Source organism: Limanda limanda, chromosome 18 (genome assembly GCF_963576545.1).
Source record: "Limanda limanda chromosome 18, fLimLim1.1, whole genome shotgun sequence".
In the NCBI taxonomy this organism is placed as follows: Eukaryota; Metazoa; Chordata; class Actinopteri; order Pleuronectiformes; family Pleuronectidae; genus Limanda; species Limanda limanda.
In genome coordinates, this window is record NC_083653.1 from 22,401,688 (window position 1) to 22,421,713 (window position 20,026).

Consider the following 20,026-nt stretch of genomic DNA (forward strand, 5'->3'; position numbering starts at 1 on the left):
TGGTAGATTTATACCGTCCAATAGTTCCATCGGGAGAATTCTTGGAGGAATTAGACGTCCTCCTCTCGAACATCCCAGTAAGTGGCCCTCTACTTGTCCTTCTTGGCTACTTCAACAGCCAGACAAAAGAGTCATCTGACTTACTACTTTACCTTTCTTCCTTTGCTCTCTCTCACTCCTCCTCTCTTACTCACAATTCTAGCAACCAACTTGATCTTATTTTCACCAGAAACTGCTCTACCTCCAACCTTACTTTGACGCCACTTCACGTCTTACTCTCTCCCACTCTCCCAATCTGACAACCATATCTCATCAACGCATCTAAGAACAAGCAAGTGTTAAGGGTTGTTGTTATGTTGGACCCCAAAGCAGACACTGATTGTCAGATTTGAACAAAAGGAGAGTTTTATTTGAACAAATAAACAAAGGCAGGCTGTGGCGGCAGGGTGCTGGCTTGCTCAGATATCCACGGAAATACGAAGATGATGACGAGCGGCAATGCACACAGGAAGTCTGGGTACATGGAGGAAAAATACACAGATTAGTAATTCTCAAAGCAAAGAACACGAGGGCCGAGAGAATCATGTGAGCGTGCTCTACCGAACAAGACGGAATAATCTGACAGCATAGTAGAGTGAAGATTGGATGAATGAGAGCAGGTGTGCCTTGTCAGCTGCAGCGGGGAAGCCAGCCACACCCCCTGCCACACACACACAACCTGCAAAGGAAGAACAGAAAGGGGAGGGGGAGAGAGAAACAACAAAACAACCAACAGAATCATCACAGCAAGAACCCTAGTTGTCTAAAGGTATTGAGGCTTTTGTATTTTACACCAGCCTTGGTGAAGAATTTATGATTTTAAGAGGAGATGGAGCATTTTTTAGAAAGTGGACATTTAGGAAGTTATTTTCTGTGTAATGTTTGGTATCAGCTGTTGTAAGTAAGGATCGATATTTGGATATAGTCCATCGCATCAATTGGTTTGAGGTCACTGTAAAGAGGAAGCAACTGTCATTTAGTGTTTAACCACTTTCAATTTCAAGCGTGCTTGTTATTACTGGAACAATAATTGAGCTCAATATAGTCAAATAAGTCCGCAGGAACAACTTCCCCCTTAGTTGTGAAAATCTAGTGAATTCAGCTATGGAGGAAGACAAGGTAACACAATCTTTCTCTTACAAATGAAAATAAATCATAAGCCCAAAAACATTTTACGAATCTGCTTTTTTCAGTTTATTTTCTTTTGCAATCAACTTTTTTTAAATTATTTTTACATAGAAAAAAATCAAATTACACACACAGAATGCAAGAGCTCCTTACCCGTCAAATCCAAACAAGGATCTCTCTGGCTTCAAAAGGACACAATACATCCAACAATATACTAAACAATACATAACAATAAAATGTGAGAAGCAGTCGATTCTTTTACTTTATGTAAATGCAAGGCCTTGGCCTCTTACCACACATCTACAGCTCACTCCAAATTTAAGGACAGGTTTTGTTCAATCTTAAGAGATTCCTTTATGTGCTTCTGATGTACAGCCGTGGCCAAAAGTTTTGAGAATGGCACAAATATTCATTTTCACAAAGTCTGCTGCCTCAGTTTTTAGGAAGGCAATTTGCATATACTCCAGAATGTTATGAAGAGTGATCAGATGAATTACAATTAATTGCAAAGTCCCTCTTTGCCACGAAAATGAACTTAATACCCCAAAAACCATTTCCACTGCGTTTCAGCCCTGCCAAAGAAGCACCAACTGACATCATGACAGTGCTTCTCTTGTAAACACGGGAGGAGAGTGTCTACTAGGAAAAGGCTGGAGATCACTCTGTCATCCTGATTCAGACAAAATAGCAGACTGGAAGCTTTAAAAGGAGAGGGGTGCTTGAAATCATTGTTCTTCCTCTGTTAACCATGGTTACCTGCAAGGAAACACGTGCAGTCATCATTGTTTTGCACAAAAAGGGCTTCAGAAGCCAGGATATTGCTGCCAGTAAAATTGCACCCAAATGTACCATTTATCTGATCATCAAGAAGTTCAAGGAGAGAGGTGCAATTGTTGCAAGAAGGCTTCAGGGCGCCCAAAGTCCGGCAAGCGACAGGACCGTCTCCTAAAGTTGATTCAGCTGCAGGATTGGGGCACCACTAGTGCAGAGGTTGGTCAGGAATGGCAGCAGGCAGGTGTGAGTGCATCTGCACGCTCAGTGAGGTGAAGACGTTTGGAAGATGGCCTGGTGTCAAGAAGGGCAGCAAAGAATCCATTTATCTCCAGGAAAAACATCAGGGACAGACTGATATTCTGTCAAAGGTACAGGGATTGGACTGCTGAGGACTGGGGTAAAGTCCTTTTTTCTGATGAATCCCCTTACCGATTGTTTAGGGCATCTGGAAAAAAGCTTTTCCGGAGAAGAAAAGGTGAGCGCTACCATCAGTCCTGTGTCGTGCCAACAGTAAAGCATCCTGAGAACATTAATGTGTGGGGTTGCTTCTCAGCCAAGGGAGTGGGCTCACTAACAATTTTGCCAAAGAACACATCCATGAATTAAGAATGGTACCAAAACATCCTCCGAGAGCCACTTCTCCCAACCATCCAAGAACAGTTTGGTGACGAACAGTGCCTTTTCCAACATGATGGAGCACCTTGCCATAAGGCAAAAGTGATAACCAAGTGGCTCGGGGAACAAAACATCGAAATTTTGGGTCCATGACCAGGAAATTCCCCAGACCTTAATCCCATTCAGAATTTGTGTTCAATCCTCAAGAGGCGGGAGAACAAACAAAAACCCACAAATTCTGACAAAGTCCAAGCATTGATTATGCAAGAATGAGCTGCCATCAGTCAGGATGTGTCCCAGAAGTTAATTGAAAGCATGCCAGAGTGGATTACAGAGGTCTTGAAAAAGAAGGGTCAACACTGCAAATATTGACTCTTTGCAGAAACTTAATGTAATTGTCAACAAAATCCTTTGACACTTATGAAATGCTTGTAATTATACCTCAGTATACCATAGTAACATCTGACAAAAAGATCTAAAAACACTGAAGCAGCACACTTTGTGAAAACCAATACTTGTGCCATTCTCAAAACTTTTGGCCACGGCTGTACAGAAGCACAGTTTATCTGAGGCTAATATGACACTGGAGCAAAACTTAGTGGATTTTTTCTAGTTACTGAATTTCTATTATGAAATGTCTTCAATGTGTCCCTTCCCCTCACTGCAGCTCAGACACTGCCGAAACACTTTGGTTTCACTGATATATTACGATTAACATGGCGCAAGATACGGCAACATCCTCCAAAAACGATGTGATGCAGCCAGCGCATCTCAGGCAATGACAGTGGTTAGGAATGATGTTTGGTTTCTGAAAACAAGCTTTTTCATGTAGCTCTAGACGAGAGGCCGGAACATGTGATAAAAATTAAAATTTTCATGTTCCGAAATCTGGGGATTACAGCAATGGAAGCTGTATTTGTAATGAAGGCAGACTCTATAACGTTATGTAAAATAGATTCACATTTGTCTTAGAGAGAAGACTAACACACCACAGTAACAAACCTATCTCATCACAAACGCTGGGCACCGTGCTTTGATTGTAATTTGACATCTATTTAATACTAACAGAAAAGAAAAAATATCTAATTCAGGACAATAACCAGAATTGTAGAAATGCTGATGTCATGAACTTTATTCTTAAATTTTTCATCAGTTGTTTGAATTATTTTCTGTAAATTCTACTTCTCTATGACCATCTGGATGGAAATATTGAAAGCTTTTTTTGGTGTTATAAGTATTCAAACTTAAATATATGACAAATATATTTATACCAGCCTACATTATATCCATGTTCAAAATACACAGCAAAATGTAGTACCTTTGTGACAAAGTTGTTCGATGAACCACGAGGAGCTGTCTGCCAATACTATGAACACAAGTTACTCCAGTGTGTTAAACAAACTGAAAATACCAAATCTGCCATTGAATTGGAGCAGGTGGATTCAGAAACACTGTAGACTTCAATATGATGAACACAGTTTCAGCAAATACAAAGGGAATACTCAAAAACATTCTTGACAGATATAAAAAGAAAGGAGAAGAACCATTCAAATGACAATACCATCTATTTACATGAATGATAATTTACAGTCAATACCGTCTACTCATTCTTTGATTGCAGTGAAATCAACATATTCATATATAACTGAGCAGGTGAAGACTCCATCATTCAGTACAGGCCATAAAATGAAAACCTGGACCTACCTGGGTGATTGTGCAGCTACCCTACTCAGCATTCTGGGTACAGCCAGCACTTCTTCTCTCTATGTAACCTAGACGCTGCAGCTGACACACTGATGCTCCATACTGACAGAGTAAACGCTCCCAGATCTCTCAGATCAACTTAGGCTACACGTACAGGAAGCTCATCACCCTGCTCGGGGCCCAGGCTGGTGTAGGTGACAGAAGGTTCTGGTACTCCAGGCCTAAGTTGGGGTGGGTCGTTGGCCAACTGGCTGCCTGTGTTCCTGAACTGCTTGTAGACTCGTGGATCCTGGACCACATAGGTAGATGAGGAGGCGTAAAAGACCAAGCCCAAGATAATGACGAAAAATGACAACAGGTAGAGGCCAGAGAACTGCAACACAGAGACAGACAGTATGCTGCTTTACAGTGGTTCAAACCCTATCCTGTAAATATAGATCAGTGGTCAGTGAGCTATTACAGGCCAGCTCTTCTTCAATATATGTATCGATAATGAGGTGGTTTCAAACTTTTTATCACCGTTCTGTTTCAAACAATAACAACAGTCACTCAAATTTAATGTGATCCTGCTAAGTGTGTAATCTGACTTTGTGACGGTGTTTGAAACTAAACCACCTGGTGTAAACCAGTTTAAAAAATGTTTTCTTAATACATATACTGTATATGAATGAAAGTAAACCTTTAACCATGTGACCCTTGGTTCAGGAGTGTTATACCATTATAATCACACCAGTGGGTGCAACGTCACAAGTTGCCTTCAGTGGGAACCACCTGAGGAACCCCCTGTAATCTGGACTGATGGGAATGTGTAAGTAGCCAAATCAATGGTCCACGTTCGTGAACCAATCACCTGTCCTTACAGCCTGAAACAATGCCCCAAACCTGAGCATACAAAAGGAAAGCAACTTTAGATACATTGAATTTAGCCGTCTCCACTCCAAGTCCCTGGTTTACTTGGGGACGAGGAAGTAGCTGGAATAAAACCTCTGTCTTTCTTTAACAGGAAGAGGCCATATTCAATTCAATCCAATTTCATTTTTATCGAACAATATTAATGATCTCAAGGCACTTTACAAAAAAGGTTGAGATGTTCCCACAACAAGTAAGAATTTATAGCAGAGTTAGTTAATACTACTACTGAAACTACTACTACGAATAATAGTTGTGTCAAGACTGGATCTAGCAGCTGTAGAGTGCAGATACCTGTAGAGAGAGGGAGGAAAAGCACAAACTATGAATTTGGGAGGAATTCTGTTCTACAAAACATTGTAGCTGAACAACTGCCACGCCCCTCCAATGGGCCCCAAGCCACGACTATTGACTGATTAGACTGATGGATATACTATTTTCACAGTCTGACCTTCTGGGTCTCATCCACTGAAGCCTTCACTGTAGGTCCAAACACTACACCAGGAGTTTGCAGTCTCCAAGATAGCAGCTTGGTCAGCTGTGCCATGGAGTCACCCTGAACCTTGGCCTGACAGCCATCTGGATCACGATCTTCACCATTTCTGGCAGGAGGTCAGCTGGGCTTACACCAGCAGAAGTGCATTAGTGTTGGGCCCATGCTCACATGGGAGTCAGCACAAAACTCATCTCCCTTATCATAAATATCAACCTGCCCAGAGGAGCCAAAGCTAGAATTGGCAGGGACACAGCAGCAGGATGTGGAGGCATATATGGAGTAGCCTTGCATGGCAACTCCAAATGTGGTAGCTACTGAGTTGCAGCCATGCTTTCAATGGTCTTACACATTTCCTCGAACTGTCTTTGCATAGGGTCTACTTTTAAAGGGCCCATATTGTGTAAAATACTGTTTCTTCTGGGCTTTTCCGTGATGACTTGAAGGGGGTCAGGAGGGACCCTCAAAGTATGAAAACAGTCACTCTGCTGACTTTTTCACTCAGTCCATTCTAAGAAGTAAGTTATTGAAACGTCTCGTTTCGTACTTCCTCCCCCGTATGAATCATATGGGTTCGCACTCGTCTCTCAGCCACACCCAGCCAGTACCAGTCCAGAACCCACCACCCCTGCTCCCCACCACCACTGAGCTAGCAGCTTGTTAACTACCAAAGGCTAACCATAACAAACAACACTGAAGAAGCACTGCAGTGTAGAGGGATGCAAGGAAGAGAATGTGAGTCTGTGCACATTCCTCCCAAGAACGTTACTGTTCGAGAGCAGCGGTTACGCTTTATTTCTTCTGACGTGCCCTGTCGCTGTGCTCAGTGAGAGGTAACCTAGACATTACTTGTTACTCGGGACTGAAACTCCGTATTGTAACTCGAGGTTCGGGTTACTTCTACATTGGCCAACTGTCCTGCTAAAACTTGAACAAACATGAGGACAGTGTAACTTACCGTTCAGAAGCATCCTGTTGTAAACAACTGTAAGTATGTGGCTGGTCTTCTATAGCTGCAAACATAACAACGTGACTGTGTTTAAAGCCAGAGATCATCAAATGCGGCAGAATGAGACCGGTGATAGGCCTGGTCGCATGTCACTCAAAGTGCAGTCACCCAATCAGAGGAAGGGCTCAAGAGGCAGGCGAAAACAGCCTCTTAAATACACATTGCAGCAGTTTTTTCGACTTTAAACCACTGATATATCATCTAAGGGGAACCAATACCTAGAATTAAGTCCCAGAAATCTGCAATATATGGGTCCTTTAAGAGAGGTAGGTAAACAGCCAGTTGACAGGGAAGTGATGATAAGATAGGGCCTTTAAATCACAGATCTAGTCCTTCTCATATCTCTCTCCATTCTCACTGGCCTTCTTCCAATTCAATTAAGTGCTTGTGATTATGTCCTTCATGTGACAAACAAAATCGTCACCTTCAAACAAAGCAGACAAACTCACGGCATGCCAAGGGGGTGACCAATGAAAGGCAGCCAAAACCGAGTACAAAACTGAGTACAAATAGGTACAAGCTCTTACTGACCAGGAGGATAGACAGCGGAAGAGTATGGCCAGACATAATTTGGGTTGGGGTCCCATCTTGTATTTATGATCAAAATACTTGTAACAGACTTTGCAATAGTTGTTGAGCTTATGATACGTTAGCGTTACAGGAACTGCCAGTCCGTTTCCTGTCTTAAGATAACAAGGAATAGGTTTGTCTGTCACAGATGCAGTCAAGGCAAATATTCCTGACACACTCATCTGGATGGACATAGGTCCTCCACAGATGTATCATCTCAATACCATCTGAGTCAAGTTGGACAGTTTTAAACCAATGATCAAAATCCATGCAATACAATCACATTGTTGTTTTATTCCGCATGTTCTGCTTTATAATTGTAAAACAAAGTTCCTACATCAGGACTGACGGTTCGGTAAGTGTGTTCTGCTGGTCTAGGTGTATGATGCTAGATCTCTGGCACATATTGTAACCTAAACATTATCAAATCATCACCAATGTGGCATGGCTCTTTGATAGTACCTTGTAGTGAAAGAGGAAGATACCACAAAAGAGGCTGTATAGGTCAGATGTGAGCAGAGAGAGATTGACTGAGGTGGCACTCGTCCTCTTTATCACCACTGGCATGAAGCTGTACAGGCCAAACATGAAGCCACTGAAACCAACGTAGAGAAGACCTGAAAAAACACAGAGAGGGCAGCTGATTTTGCATTGCATTGACACTGCTTTTTAAAACTACTTCTGTATTACTTATAGATTATGTGAAGGTATTCAGGTTGTGTGTGTGAGAGTGTGTGTGTGTGTGTGTTTGTGATTGTGTGTGTGTGTGTTTGTGTGTCTATTCACACCTATCTGCCAGTCCCAGGATACCTTCAGCAACTCCTTGTGTTCCATGATCGCCCTGCAAGAGAATACATATACAGAGATTAGAGAACAGCATTGTTCCCTCAGGGACCTGGAGCTGAATCTCCATCTCCAACTGGTTTCAAGACTTTCTGACAGGATGACCTAAGGTAGAGAGAGCAGTAAACAACTTTCTAAATTACCGGCAGCGCTGGGGCCCAGTCTGGTAAAGTTAGCTGCCAAAACCTGGGTCTGAACAGCTACAATACTGAAAGGCCTTACCAGCCTGAGGTGTAGAACCAAGCCTCATGGGTTGAGGCCAACTAGCTAGGAGCCTATTGTAGGCTTTAGACTTCGTAAACTTCTCAACTTGCAGAGATAACTTGGTAAATGTTTTGAGTTAAAAAGGTAATCTGGAGATACCCTCCCAAGCAAGATTGCCATTAAGATTGGTGAAAATCTATCCATGCTTTGCTAATTTATTTTGTGCACACACAGTGTGAAAAGAATTCCCTGCCAGGGTAAAAAAAGTTATCCTTGCCTGTCAGGAGTCAAAGTCAAGAATAACAGTCACAGAGTAACAGACTGACTCATGCCAGCATGGAAATACAACATCCTGCCTACCAGTACCATGGTTGTGGGTCTTAACTGTAGAGAATGGCTCAAACCATTTTCCTTTCTCTGTACAGAAAAAAAATCCAGAAATACATTTTTCTCCTGTATAATCCCTTTATGAAATACACTAGTAATCATTCATCACAATAACACTTGCTTAAGTCGTTATGGTTGCTGTTTGTTACTGTTGTTTGATACAGCAGTGGATGATATGCTGATTTCCATAGGCTTGTTTGGACATTGAGTATTTGGTCCGAATCTAAGAAAGTTTATTTGTCTTGTGTTTCACTTGAGGAAAAGTATTGTTGTTATTAGCTACACAAATCTAATACTCCATCTTTGAATTTGAGAAAATCCCAAGATTATTCTTTCACAGGTATTCAGGGCCTAGAGTTATTATCACTTATTTAATTTTTGTCAATTACAGGTTATTAAAGGAAACTGTGGGAGCAACATGGCTGATCCTTGTAGACAATAAGTAGAGTTTTCTGACACAGGGCACTACTGGTGCATTCCTCCAGTGGGTTTTTTCAGCACTTTTTCATTAATGAGATCAGTCAATAAATTGATAATTTTCTTTCCAGTTCTGTATAAAACATGTTTACTCGAACCATCTATTCCATGACATAAATTAATGAAAAAAATATGATATGGTTGTGTTTTGTTCTACCTTGGGTAGAGGTACCTGAAAAACACCTTTGAGGACTGGTCACTTGAATATTACTATTGTTATGAATATTTATATGTTGTATATTGTTATTATTGGATATTTGGATTATAATTAGGGATTAATTTAGCTGTAATGTAATGTTGATTGATTGTGTAGAATGCCAATGTTGTCATTTGTTTAATTTATAATTGTGGTTGTGGTTCCTAGACTCTGTAAGAGTAGACTGGAGGTAGAGCCTCAGCTACCAGGCTTCTCTCCTGTGGAACCAGCTCCCCCTCTGGGTTCTGGAGGCAGACACCATCTCTACATATAAGGTTAGACTTATATGTAGAGATGGTGTCTTAAGTTCGTTGATGATAAAGCCTATAGTTGGGGTAGATCAGGTGAGTCATGAACCATCGCCTAGTTATGCTCCATAGGCCTATAGTGCTAAACGTCCAAGGAAACGCATGAACATATTATGGCCAAGATGTACAAAATAGCCTCTTGTGACCACAGCCTTATTGCAAGAGGAAGTCATAGGTGTTGTATTTGTATTTTTTCACAGATATGCCCGAACCTGATATGCTTGATAAGACTCCCAGCCTGAAGAAATTGATATGCCAACGTTTAGTGGCTAAATGGGTAAACAGCACCCCCTATCACATTACAAAGCAAAGTAAATGGTCTGCATTTTCTAGTCTTGATGACCACTGAAAGCGTTACGTTTGTCTTGAGATATGGTGTAAATGATGCCGTTTCGAGTCAAATATGAATGTCTTGGCTTGAAACTTGGATGACACCACACGAGCAGTATGGAGGAATGTTGTGTTTTTTTCTGTTGTTTTATTACGTTTGAAACTTTTCCAGACTTTCAATTGTACCGTTTTTTTTGAAAAGCTAAAAACTACTCAAACTATCTAATTGTAGCAAATACAATTTTTAGATAGTTGCCAACATAATTATTAAAAATTAATTATTAAAATTAAGAACAAAACATTTGGAACAACTTAATTTTAAACAGTATTCAACCTAAACGTTTGTGTTTATTGTAGCAATTCTTAAGTTAGTAGTTATTAAAAATAACTTTCATTGCAGAGGAAAAGCTAATTGACCTAACTCAATGTTGGTTTTGGTTGAAGGTAATTTCATAATAAGTTGCCATGACTCAAAAAAGATCGATGCAAACTGTTGTGTTAATTTTATTTTTTGAGCTTAGACATTTGTTTTTCGAGTGTATTTACTTGAGTATTTTACACAAACTCACAGTTGGATGCCGCTAAAGAAGGATCCGAAGAGTCCCATCATCCCGAGGAACTCCACACGGCTCAGGTTCTTCACAATGAATTCCTCACAGATGTTGGAGATCCCATACAGTGTTGCTCCTCCCAGAACCAAAAGATCCCCAAATAGCTTCTGTTCGCCTGGACAAATGAGGGAGAACAAAAAAGAAGTGGGTAAGAGATTAAAAGTGAAAAATCCTACTGCAGGCAGGAGGCTGACTGCGTCCCAAACAAACTGGCACCATCCACAAGTATTTGCACTCGTCACATTGAGGTCAGGAAAGCTATGCCTGTCAAAGTCAAAGGGGGCTAACATAATTCATTGTAAATGTATGGTGCTGTGCACTCTCACTATGTTTGTGTGCATGTGTCTGGAGGTGGTGCTCACCGAGGCCTTGCTGCCGACCAAGTAGGATATCAGCTCCGACCATGCAGCCGATACCCAAGAGGCACAGCCCTGCCCCAACAAAGTGGGCTGCCTTGTACCTCACCAAGAGAAAAAAACAGGACAGCAGCAGGACCACCGGGATGACAAAACCGTCTAACAACTGAGAGGAAGGACAAAGAGAAACAAACACACACACAATTAATGAACTCTTTGCTTTATGCTTCAGACTGTTGCAAACACACAAAACTGTGTCCAAAAGATCAGTACGCCACTTCTCACACAAAAGTTAGGATCTATAAAAACAAAGTTGACATTGTGACCCAAACGTTTGAAGATTTTGAAGACAGGAACGTGTTGATGCATACGTCAGATAGTGAATTGAAAACAGATAATGAATCTACTTATCATAAACATTATAGTTTCTTTCGATTGCATAAACACTAAAATCAAAAGTATTACACAATTATCGAAACCTTACACTCAAGGAGCAAAACATGGGCCCAGATCTGCACAATGTCAGCTTCACACTTTTTGCAAAACAATACACACAGTGATCTGCAAAACACTAAACACACTTGTATACATTAGACACAGAAGTATATCAAGATGTCACTTCCTTGCAATTCCTAAGCACTGACTGTCAAATGACTCCCCCTATGAGCCAATTGGTTCAACACAGCCATTGGGTGTGCAAACACAGGATTGCTTAATTGTAGACACACCAATCAGGTTTAAGCACTTTCAAAATGCAGCAGGTGAGTTCACCTGTCCTCAACCAAAATGGAAGGAGTCAGAAGAAGAAGAGTGAGGGTGAAAGGGGGAATCCACGGAGGAGGAGAAGGCTGCGGCATGAGTATGTTGAGGTGTGCATTGTTCTCTTAGCACTGTGATGTTGCACATTCACACGTAACCTTTAACATGTAAATGTACTGTATACCAGACCTATGCTGAACTACACAATCTTGTCTTTCACTGTATTTCGGAGAGTTTTACAGATGGATGATGAGGAAATCCTGCATGAATTCATATACATAGATGAGGCAGGGTTCAACCTGACAAAAGCAAGGAGAGGCAGAAATATCATCGGCCATGGGGCTATAATTAATATCCCAGGGCAACGTGGGGGTAACATCACCCTTTGTGCTGCCATTACACAGAATGGGTTCCTCCTCCAATATGTGCTCTTACAACACACCTCACATTCTCACATTTTTGGACCGATTGCACAACATCGTCACAGCAGTAAACGACATGCTCCAGATGCAATACACTGTCATCTGGGACAATGTGTCATTCCACCGCTCTGCTCCGGTCCAGAACTGGTTTCAACACCATCCCCAGTTTACCTTCCACCATACTCTCTGTTTCTAAACCCAATCAAAGAGTTTTTCAATGCATGGCGGTAAAGGGTTTATGATCTCCGGCCCCAGGCTCAGGTACCCCTCATTGAAACCTGTACTTGATACACATGTGCTGAGCTTACAGTGTTATGCACACTACTGATGTAGCATGAAAACTGGGACATGTTTTGTTTTGATTCTCAATGTTGACTGATTTTGGTATATGGAGAGAAATAAATTATATTTTCATCAGTCTGCAGTATTGGTCTTGTGTCATGTTTGGTGAATTTATTATATATTTGCACTTTCTCTGTGTACTTCACTTATAGTACTCTAACCACTGAGAAGTAGAATTACTAAAAGTGTTTTAGGTTATATCATATGGTTACAAAATATGGTTTTGATAAATAAGTGTATATTTTTTTCTGCTCATTGGGTGTGTGGTTGTGCTAATTGTGTGTAGTGTTTGAAACACCGGGCCCTGTTTTAAAAATCGTGCTTAAGCAATCCAGAAAACTGTAAGATCAGCAGTGTGATTTGTGGTTAGACAAACATATGTTCCATAAGAACCTTCATTGTAAAGGATATAAAACAACTTACTCTCTGATACCATAAAATATCAGAGTTGCAGAAACAAGAGATTAACAGTTTTTGATAATATTATACCACTATGCATGTATCACCAAGAACAACTTTAGTTTTCATATAGTGTGTGTGTGTGTGTGTGTGTGTGTGTGTGTGTGTGTGTGTGTGTGTGTGTGTGTGTGTGTGTGTGTGTAAAATCGCTGCAATGAATATGACTGTGCTGTCACGCACACAGAGCACACTGGATACCACTCACAAAACATAAATGAACTATTACAATGATCGTATTGACAGAACCGAACCATTCCAGTACAAACAGAAATACTCACCACTCTGGGTTAATTAGCCATAGATATATGTGTGTGATATGTATACAGTTTTTCTTGATGGTTAAGCACAATTTTGAAAACAAGGCCCGCTTTTTCAAAACACTACACACAATTTGCACAACCGCACACCAATAAGCAAACACCTCAGATCTTTTGCAAAATGAAACTAAAACTAAAACTATACACTAATTTATCAAAACCATGTTACACACCAGTTACACACTGCTGTTGCTAACCTAAAACACTTTTAGCAATTCTACTTCTCAGTGATTAGAGTACTGTAAGTGAAGTACACAGAGAAAGTGCAAATAAACTATAAATTCACCAAACACTACACAAAACCGCAGACTGATGAAAATATAATGTATTTCTCTCTATACACCCAAATCAGTCAACATGTCAACATGGAGAATCCCAACGAAACATGTCCCAGTTTTCATGCTACTACAGTAGTGTGCATAACACTATAAGCTCAGCAAATATTAGACAAACAGAAAACTCTGTAATCAGTACAGGTTACAATGACAGATTTCAATTGAAAGAAACTGTTCACTGTATAATGCGGGAGAGCGCTGTCTATAAAGTTATACATTTTATATGAACTGCCACTAATTTACCATTCAATTCAACTCAATTACATTTTATTTGTATAGCGCCGTATCACAATATACATTATCGCAAGGCACTTAACATAGTAAGGTCGAGACCTTGAATATTTTACAGAAACCAAACAGCTCCCACATGAGGATGCACTTGGGCAACTTTGCAGTGAAAAAAGTCCCTCATTAACAGGAAGAAACCTCCAGCAGAACCAGACTCAATTTGGGCAGCCATCTGCCTCGACCAGTTGTGGTGAGCAGAGAAAAAATGGGGAGAAGACAGGTGGGTGCAAGAGGGAAGAGAAGAGACAGAGAGATAGGGGAGAGGGAGGAGAGGGGGAGCGAGACGAGGTAACAGTTGTGTAACCATCATGTTTCAGATAAAAATGTTCATCGTAGGATGAAGGTGATCAATCAGATAAGCTTTGATTCGATTTGCAGAGACACCCTTTAAAAAGAAAAGTGGACCCAAATCATGTCAGTAAAATGCCCCCGCAGCTTGACAGAGCCACCAGATCCACCCACAGTTGGGGTAGAGCATTTAGGCCTGTACCATTTTCTTGGAATACCTCAAACAAGAAGATTTCTAGAGAATATGGTAAAGGATGACTCATCTGACTGATTTCCACATAAAAGGTTTCTCTGTTACAACTTCGAACATCCCCCATTATAATCCGCCAAAATACAAATGTACCTTGGTTTTGAAGGGAATGGAAGATGGGACACTGTCTGGTTGTTTCATGTTACGCCAAAAACACATCCCTGATTAATTAATAGAATCACACAGAATCAAGCATGCATCTGGTGCAGCAACCCTTTACTCTCCTGTAAAAGTAGATTTGGACCATAAGCTCAGGTGGTTAAAATATAGTCATTAGATTCATTCTTTGGGACCTTGAATGTCTGTAAAAAATGTAATGTGATCCATCCAATAATAAAAACACTATTTATTATACTGTACTGACAATAACAGAGATATCTTGACTTTCACTTGTTGGTATGGGGTTTGTTCCAAAAACAGAGAATCCTACATTTACAACAATGCAAGCCAGGAGCATTATTGTTTCTTTAGCATTACCAAGCATTTGTAATGCAGATCACCAGAGTTACTTTCTCAGACAAAGCTCCCACATGAGCCATAAAAGACATTATACCACAGGCTGAGCAGAGCGGAACATGACCAGGACCTTTTCATCTGTGTGAACTGCAGTGTCACAAAGTTCATTCCTTTAAAGTTTTGAACAAAATGACACGCACACACACACGCACACACACGCACGCACACGCACACGCACACACACAAACACACACACACACACACACACACACACACACACACACACACACACACACACACACACACACACACACACACACACACACACCACGAACCTGTACACTGGAGAGTGTAGTGTACTGGTAAGCCTTCAGGACCAGATAGTTGGCCTCGATGTCTACCAAACCCAGAATCATGTATTTCCACCAGCGTTGCTTCAGAATGGCCAGCAAGTTGCCTTCACCTGGTGTGGCACACAGCAAATACAATGGAAAAAGTGTTTTATAAAGGTTAAATCCACGGAACAGAACAGAAACACTGTTTACACTGCCGGACTTCTTCGAACATTCTGATTTCCCTTTACAGTACGAAAAATCCTTCCCTGCTTCCTAGTTTGGGTCAAGAATCATCTGAGTCTGTGATCATTTTCACCCACAACTGCTGCATCAGCTGCACAGCGGCTGTGGCTGAGGGGCTAGGTGGCGAAGTGTCCTTGGGCAAAGTACTGAACGTAGAATGTCCCTCATAGATGCACTGTTTTAATATGTGTGTGAAAGGGAAACGTCAGTAACCTGTACTGTGAAAGCACTTTGAGTGGTCATCAAGACTAGAAAAGCGATATATATATATATAAATACAGCCAGAGAGGGGATGTGAACTGCGACATCGAGCAGTGGAGAGGACCCAGTCCAGCTCAGCATGATGCCCAAGGACTTGGAAGAATGGAAGCAGTACACCCCACTACCCTCCACAACTCCCCTGTTTGCCCACCCTCATGTGCCAGTTGTTTTGAAAAACACCTACCTTGAATTTTGCTTACAAGAGACACTGACTCCATTTTGAATGCAAACCTTCATTCAGACACTAAAGATCCATAAACTCTCAGACTGGTTTCTATTGGTGAGGCTTCAGGTAGATGTGCATGTTTTCATTCAGCCAACACAAGCTTTTTTCCTCCTATCATGTACAGTATGCTAATTATTATTTAGTTTCTTGTTAATTAATGAGCTACGTATATTCTCTGTATAACTAGAAAGGAACTCTGTAGGGTCCCTACCTGCAACAAAGGCCCCATGTTTTCCTCATGAAACACAGTTAAATTCACTAGATCCAGATTTATATTTGCGATCTGCACCAAATTGTACAGTTCATAGATATCAGTCTCCTAAAATTTTTTTCATCAAGATTCTTGGACTAATAATCTCTGAGAAATCAAAGATAATGAAAATGACTCATTCCGCATCCTTCCATCAAGTTCCGTGGTAATCCGTATGTACTTTTTGTGTAATCTTGCTTACAATCTAAAAAAACAACTAACAAATGGACAGAGGTGAAAACATACCCTTCATGATGGAGGCAGCTAATACAGTTCAGTTCCCAGTTTCAAAGAATTAACAGTAATTCTCTGAACTTGAACCTGTAACTATGATTCTCTATGAACCAAACACCATAGTAATGAAAGTTAAACTGTGACACATATTGAAGTATGCAGCACAGTATGATATGTAAACGACGTGTTAGAGCTAGAGGTGGGCCATGTGTGAACAGGGCTGATACCAAGGAAATGGATCCTTCTCCACACAGTTGCATCATGTTATGAATACATACATATTAATTTGGTGATTGCTATACTTTTTGATGCTATGCTGCTATTGTTTGAATGTTTGCACATTTGTTAGTTTGTCTATAACTTACTATTTGAAAATGTCTTGTGTGTTAAGATGCATAACAGGGTGGAGTGAAATGCACACATGCACAGACACAGACACACAAACAATTCCCCAAGTATTTTCTGTGTGTACCTTGCCGGACTGCCAGTGTTGTGGTGTAGACCAAAAACAGCAGGATGTAGTTGAGAAAGCTCTGGAACACTGGTGTGTTAGCGTGGAAGTCATCAGCCAGGTACTTGCTGGTCAGACTAATAGCACAGATTAACAAGGACAAGACCTGGCCCATAGCCAGGGTCACCAGGAGGTCTCTGCAGAGGACAAGGGACATGGGCAAAACTCATCAGTGTTTTATTTGACATCATTAACACAAGGAAATAGAATAATATTAGCCAGTACCACATCAGCATCACTCAGCTTCATATATATGTCTCTGTCATGTTGCAAATTAACGCACGCACGCACGCACGCACGCATTGTATTCGGACTATGGACTATGGACTATGGACTATTGACTATGGACTATGGACTATGGACTATGAACTGAACAGAAAAGGCAGTGGAGTTCACTTCAGCACAGATTAAAAACCCATAGCACAGGTTTGATGTGAGCACAGACACAATGGAGCTATTTAGATGCTATTAAGAAGCTGTTGGGGTAGTTGTTTGTGGGTTTTAGCAGCCAGTTGTTGTCCCCTATTCCTGGTGCTGACTATTAAATATTTTAGTGGTATGGAGCACCGTCAGTACCGGCTTACTTTTACCGCTGCTACTACGGCAAAGAACTGGTCAGAGCTAATCAATTTAGGCTAAACTCTTTAAGCACCACTGGGTCACAAATACACAAACATAAGCAGTGTATGTGCTAAGCTAGTCTTGCATGGGAATATAAAAACGTGTATATTTTCACAATGTTGCCATGTCGGTAACAAAGATGGTGTTGAGCTCACTCTGAGCTCAGACATCTGATTTTCCAAATGCTTGGTTGTTTCCTCATGTTTCTTTTCGGGATCCTGAACTACGTCTCCAGTACTCCTTTGTTCATATAGGCCCGAAACTTTTGTGTAAAGTTAAACATGCTGGAGTTGGAAATACACAAGATAGTGAGTCCTCTTTTATTTCCATTGGTGCATATTTTCCACAGCAGCACCACCAAGTGTCCCCAGTAAGGCAGCTCTGCACCTCTTACTCTCAGCAGAGGCCTCCTACTCCTCCATATGCCGTTATCCCTCCACAGTGTATTCAGGCTCATTGAATACAGTTCCAATAGTGTATCTATTGGGTAATTGTCTTCTAGTTGTCATTCTAGCTCGTTCTAACCCCCCTTGATCCGAAGGCACACAAAGATGTGGAAGTGCATGCTGTTGCTCTAGCAAACAACCAAGGACCTGACAAAAGTCACCAGTGACGTTAAGATTGTCATTTGGTCGACTTTTGGCACACAAACATCGGATATATCTTCATGGAGGCAACATGGTGGGAAATCAAATATTTTTCACTGTGATATACTATCAATATTGCAACAATGCAAAGCAGGTTTAAAATCAGCACAGTGCCCATTTAAGGTCAGCATTGAGACATTATTCAGAAACTGATGGACACTGTAGATTGCCAATATCTTTTGACAGATATATATATATATGTCAGCTAGGTAATGAGAAATTAGAAAACAACCTGACATTTGTCAGACAGTCGCCACTTCGTTAAGTACATCTTTCTTATTTCAACAGCTTAACTACTGTATAACCTGAGCTCTTTAAATATATGAATCTGCTAGTTGAAGCATTGCTTGCTTGACTATGTAGCATCTGCTGATTTGCTGCTTACCTTCATGCTGCCACTCTCCCATTCACCTAAAGGTGCTGTGGTAACTTAGCTCTTGTTGGAGCACATGTGGTTTCCTTCTATCCTCTCACTGCACTGCTCGTGTCTGACAAAGACACATATTCAACAAAATGGACACTGATTTGCATTAATGAGAATGGGACATACATATACCTCTGTACATACCGTATCTTAGTACTTTTTAAGAACCAGATGAAGGGATCCCAATTACATTACATAACAGGGAGGATGAATATCAGGCAACATGTTGGTATCGGTTTATATATCAATATATCATGTGGCTCCATTTGCCTGTATGTGAGCTTGCTTTGTTGTCCGTCTGACCACTAACCACTCAAATAAAGGTTTTATTTCAGTCACATCCCCCTGTAGATAACACCACCCTCTCTCTCCCTCTCTCACACACACACACACATACACACTCATACTCACACACATACACACACTGGCATGGGCCTCATATGCTGGTCTCAAATTCAGCTTGCAGCCAGATAGACAGTCCAATGGCCCAGGGATGAGTAACAGAAGCCAGGGATCACAGAACAGCAGATGTCAGGAAAGGGACTAGGTGTATGTGTGTGAGTTTTCTTGTCCAAGAGTATGTGCCAGAGCACATGAGGAATCGCGCGATGTGACGCACGCAAACGGACGCTGCTGTTTGCAGCTGTTGACATCTGTTGCACAACACCTCCTGCAGCGGCTGACTGAATTTGACGGCTTGATGTTACAGGTTGTGCATGAAACCGATGAGGAGCGAGCCCCTCCCCGCCCCCTGCCCGCAGTCAGTGATGCTAACTGAGCGTGGAGCGAATGTGAAGGGATGCTCGTCTTACCTGGTTAAGACATTCCTGATCCGCTGGTAGAGACTGGGCGCCGGGGTGCCTGTACCTCTGGGAACGCTCTCCACCGTGGAAACAACAGAAATCATCCTGCCACAGAGATCAGCGCATTGTGCTCCCAGAAGGACCGGAGGAGGAGGAGGAGGTGACAGGGTGCAGCCTCACCTCAGCGGTGGAGAGGCGGATGCGGACCGAGCCGGTGTCCGTGCTGCAGGCAGCGGTGCGCAGATGGAGCAGGGCTGCTGCTGCTGCTACTGCCGCTCTTCCCTGGTGACAAACTACGGGATTCACAACCAGGTTCTGTGTCTGATATGGAGAAGCCAAAGTAACCACAAGGTGGCGCCACAACAACCAGACACCCTCATGGGACGAAGACGTAACACATAAGGATGAGTGAACATGCACCGCAGTCTTCCTCAGAGCGCCATACACACTAGACTGTAGAAAGAGACCAGTACACCTCAGTCCTGAACTACTTGGACTTATTGTGTGGTTCATTTGGTTTTGAACAGGGTCACAGTTTTCCTACCATGCCTGACCCATTAAATGTAATTATGTAGTTTTGAATGGAATGTTTTTACTTAGTC

General features: G+C 41.6%; 1 protein-coding gene across 2 annotated transcripts; it reads right to left on the minus strand.

Annotated features, from left to right (window-relative positions):
* Nucleotides 1–3,673: 3,673 nt before the first annotated feature.
* Nucleotides 3,674–19,703, minus strand: slc35f1 (solute carrier family 35 member F1). 2 transcript variants are annotated; one of them, XM_061092114.1, is made up of 8 exons: nucleotides 19,434–19,703; nucleotides 16,891–17,066; nucleotides 15,205–15,332; nucleotides 10,960–11,119; nucleotides 10,556–10,712; nucleotides 8,030–8,082; nucleotides 7,704–7,858; nucleotides 3,674–4,633 (listed from the first exon to the last, which is right to left on the minus strand). In XM_061092114.1, the coding sequence occupies exons 1-8, from the start codon at nucleotides 19,526–19,528 to the stop codon at nucleotides 4,400–4,402; spliced, it is 1,158 nt and encodes a 385-aa protein (XP_060948097.1). In that variant the 5' UTR covers nucleotides 19,529–19,703; the 3' UTR covers nucleotides 3,674–4,399. The 2 variants fall into 2 exon arrangements, with proteins under 2 accessions (XP_060948097.1, XP_060948098.1); XM_061092115.1 differs by lacking the exon at nucleotides 7,704–7,858 and having other exon boundaries at nucleotides 8,052–8,082.
* Between the last annotated feature and the right edge of the window lie 323 nt (nucleotides 19,704–20,026).

What these genes read in the sequence shown, in the direction of transcription:
- slc35f1 (XM_061092114.1), bottom strand. Translation starts at nt 19,528, where the DNA reads ATGATTTCTGTTGTTTCCACGGTGGAGAGCGTTCCCAGAGGTACAGGC. An exon ending in AACACTGGCAGTCCGGCAAG is followed by an intron (nt 15,333 to 16,890) that starts GTACACACAGAA and finishes GTGCCACACCAG; the next exon opens with GTGAAGGCAACTTGCTGGCC. An exon ending in ATCCTGGGACTGGCAGATAG is followed by an intron (nt 7,859 to 8,029) that starts GTGTGAATAGAC and finishes GTGTTTTTTCAG; the next exon opens with GTCTTCTCTACGTTGGTTTC.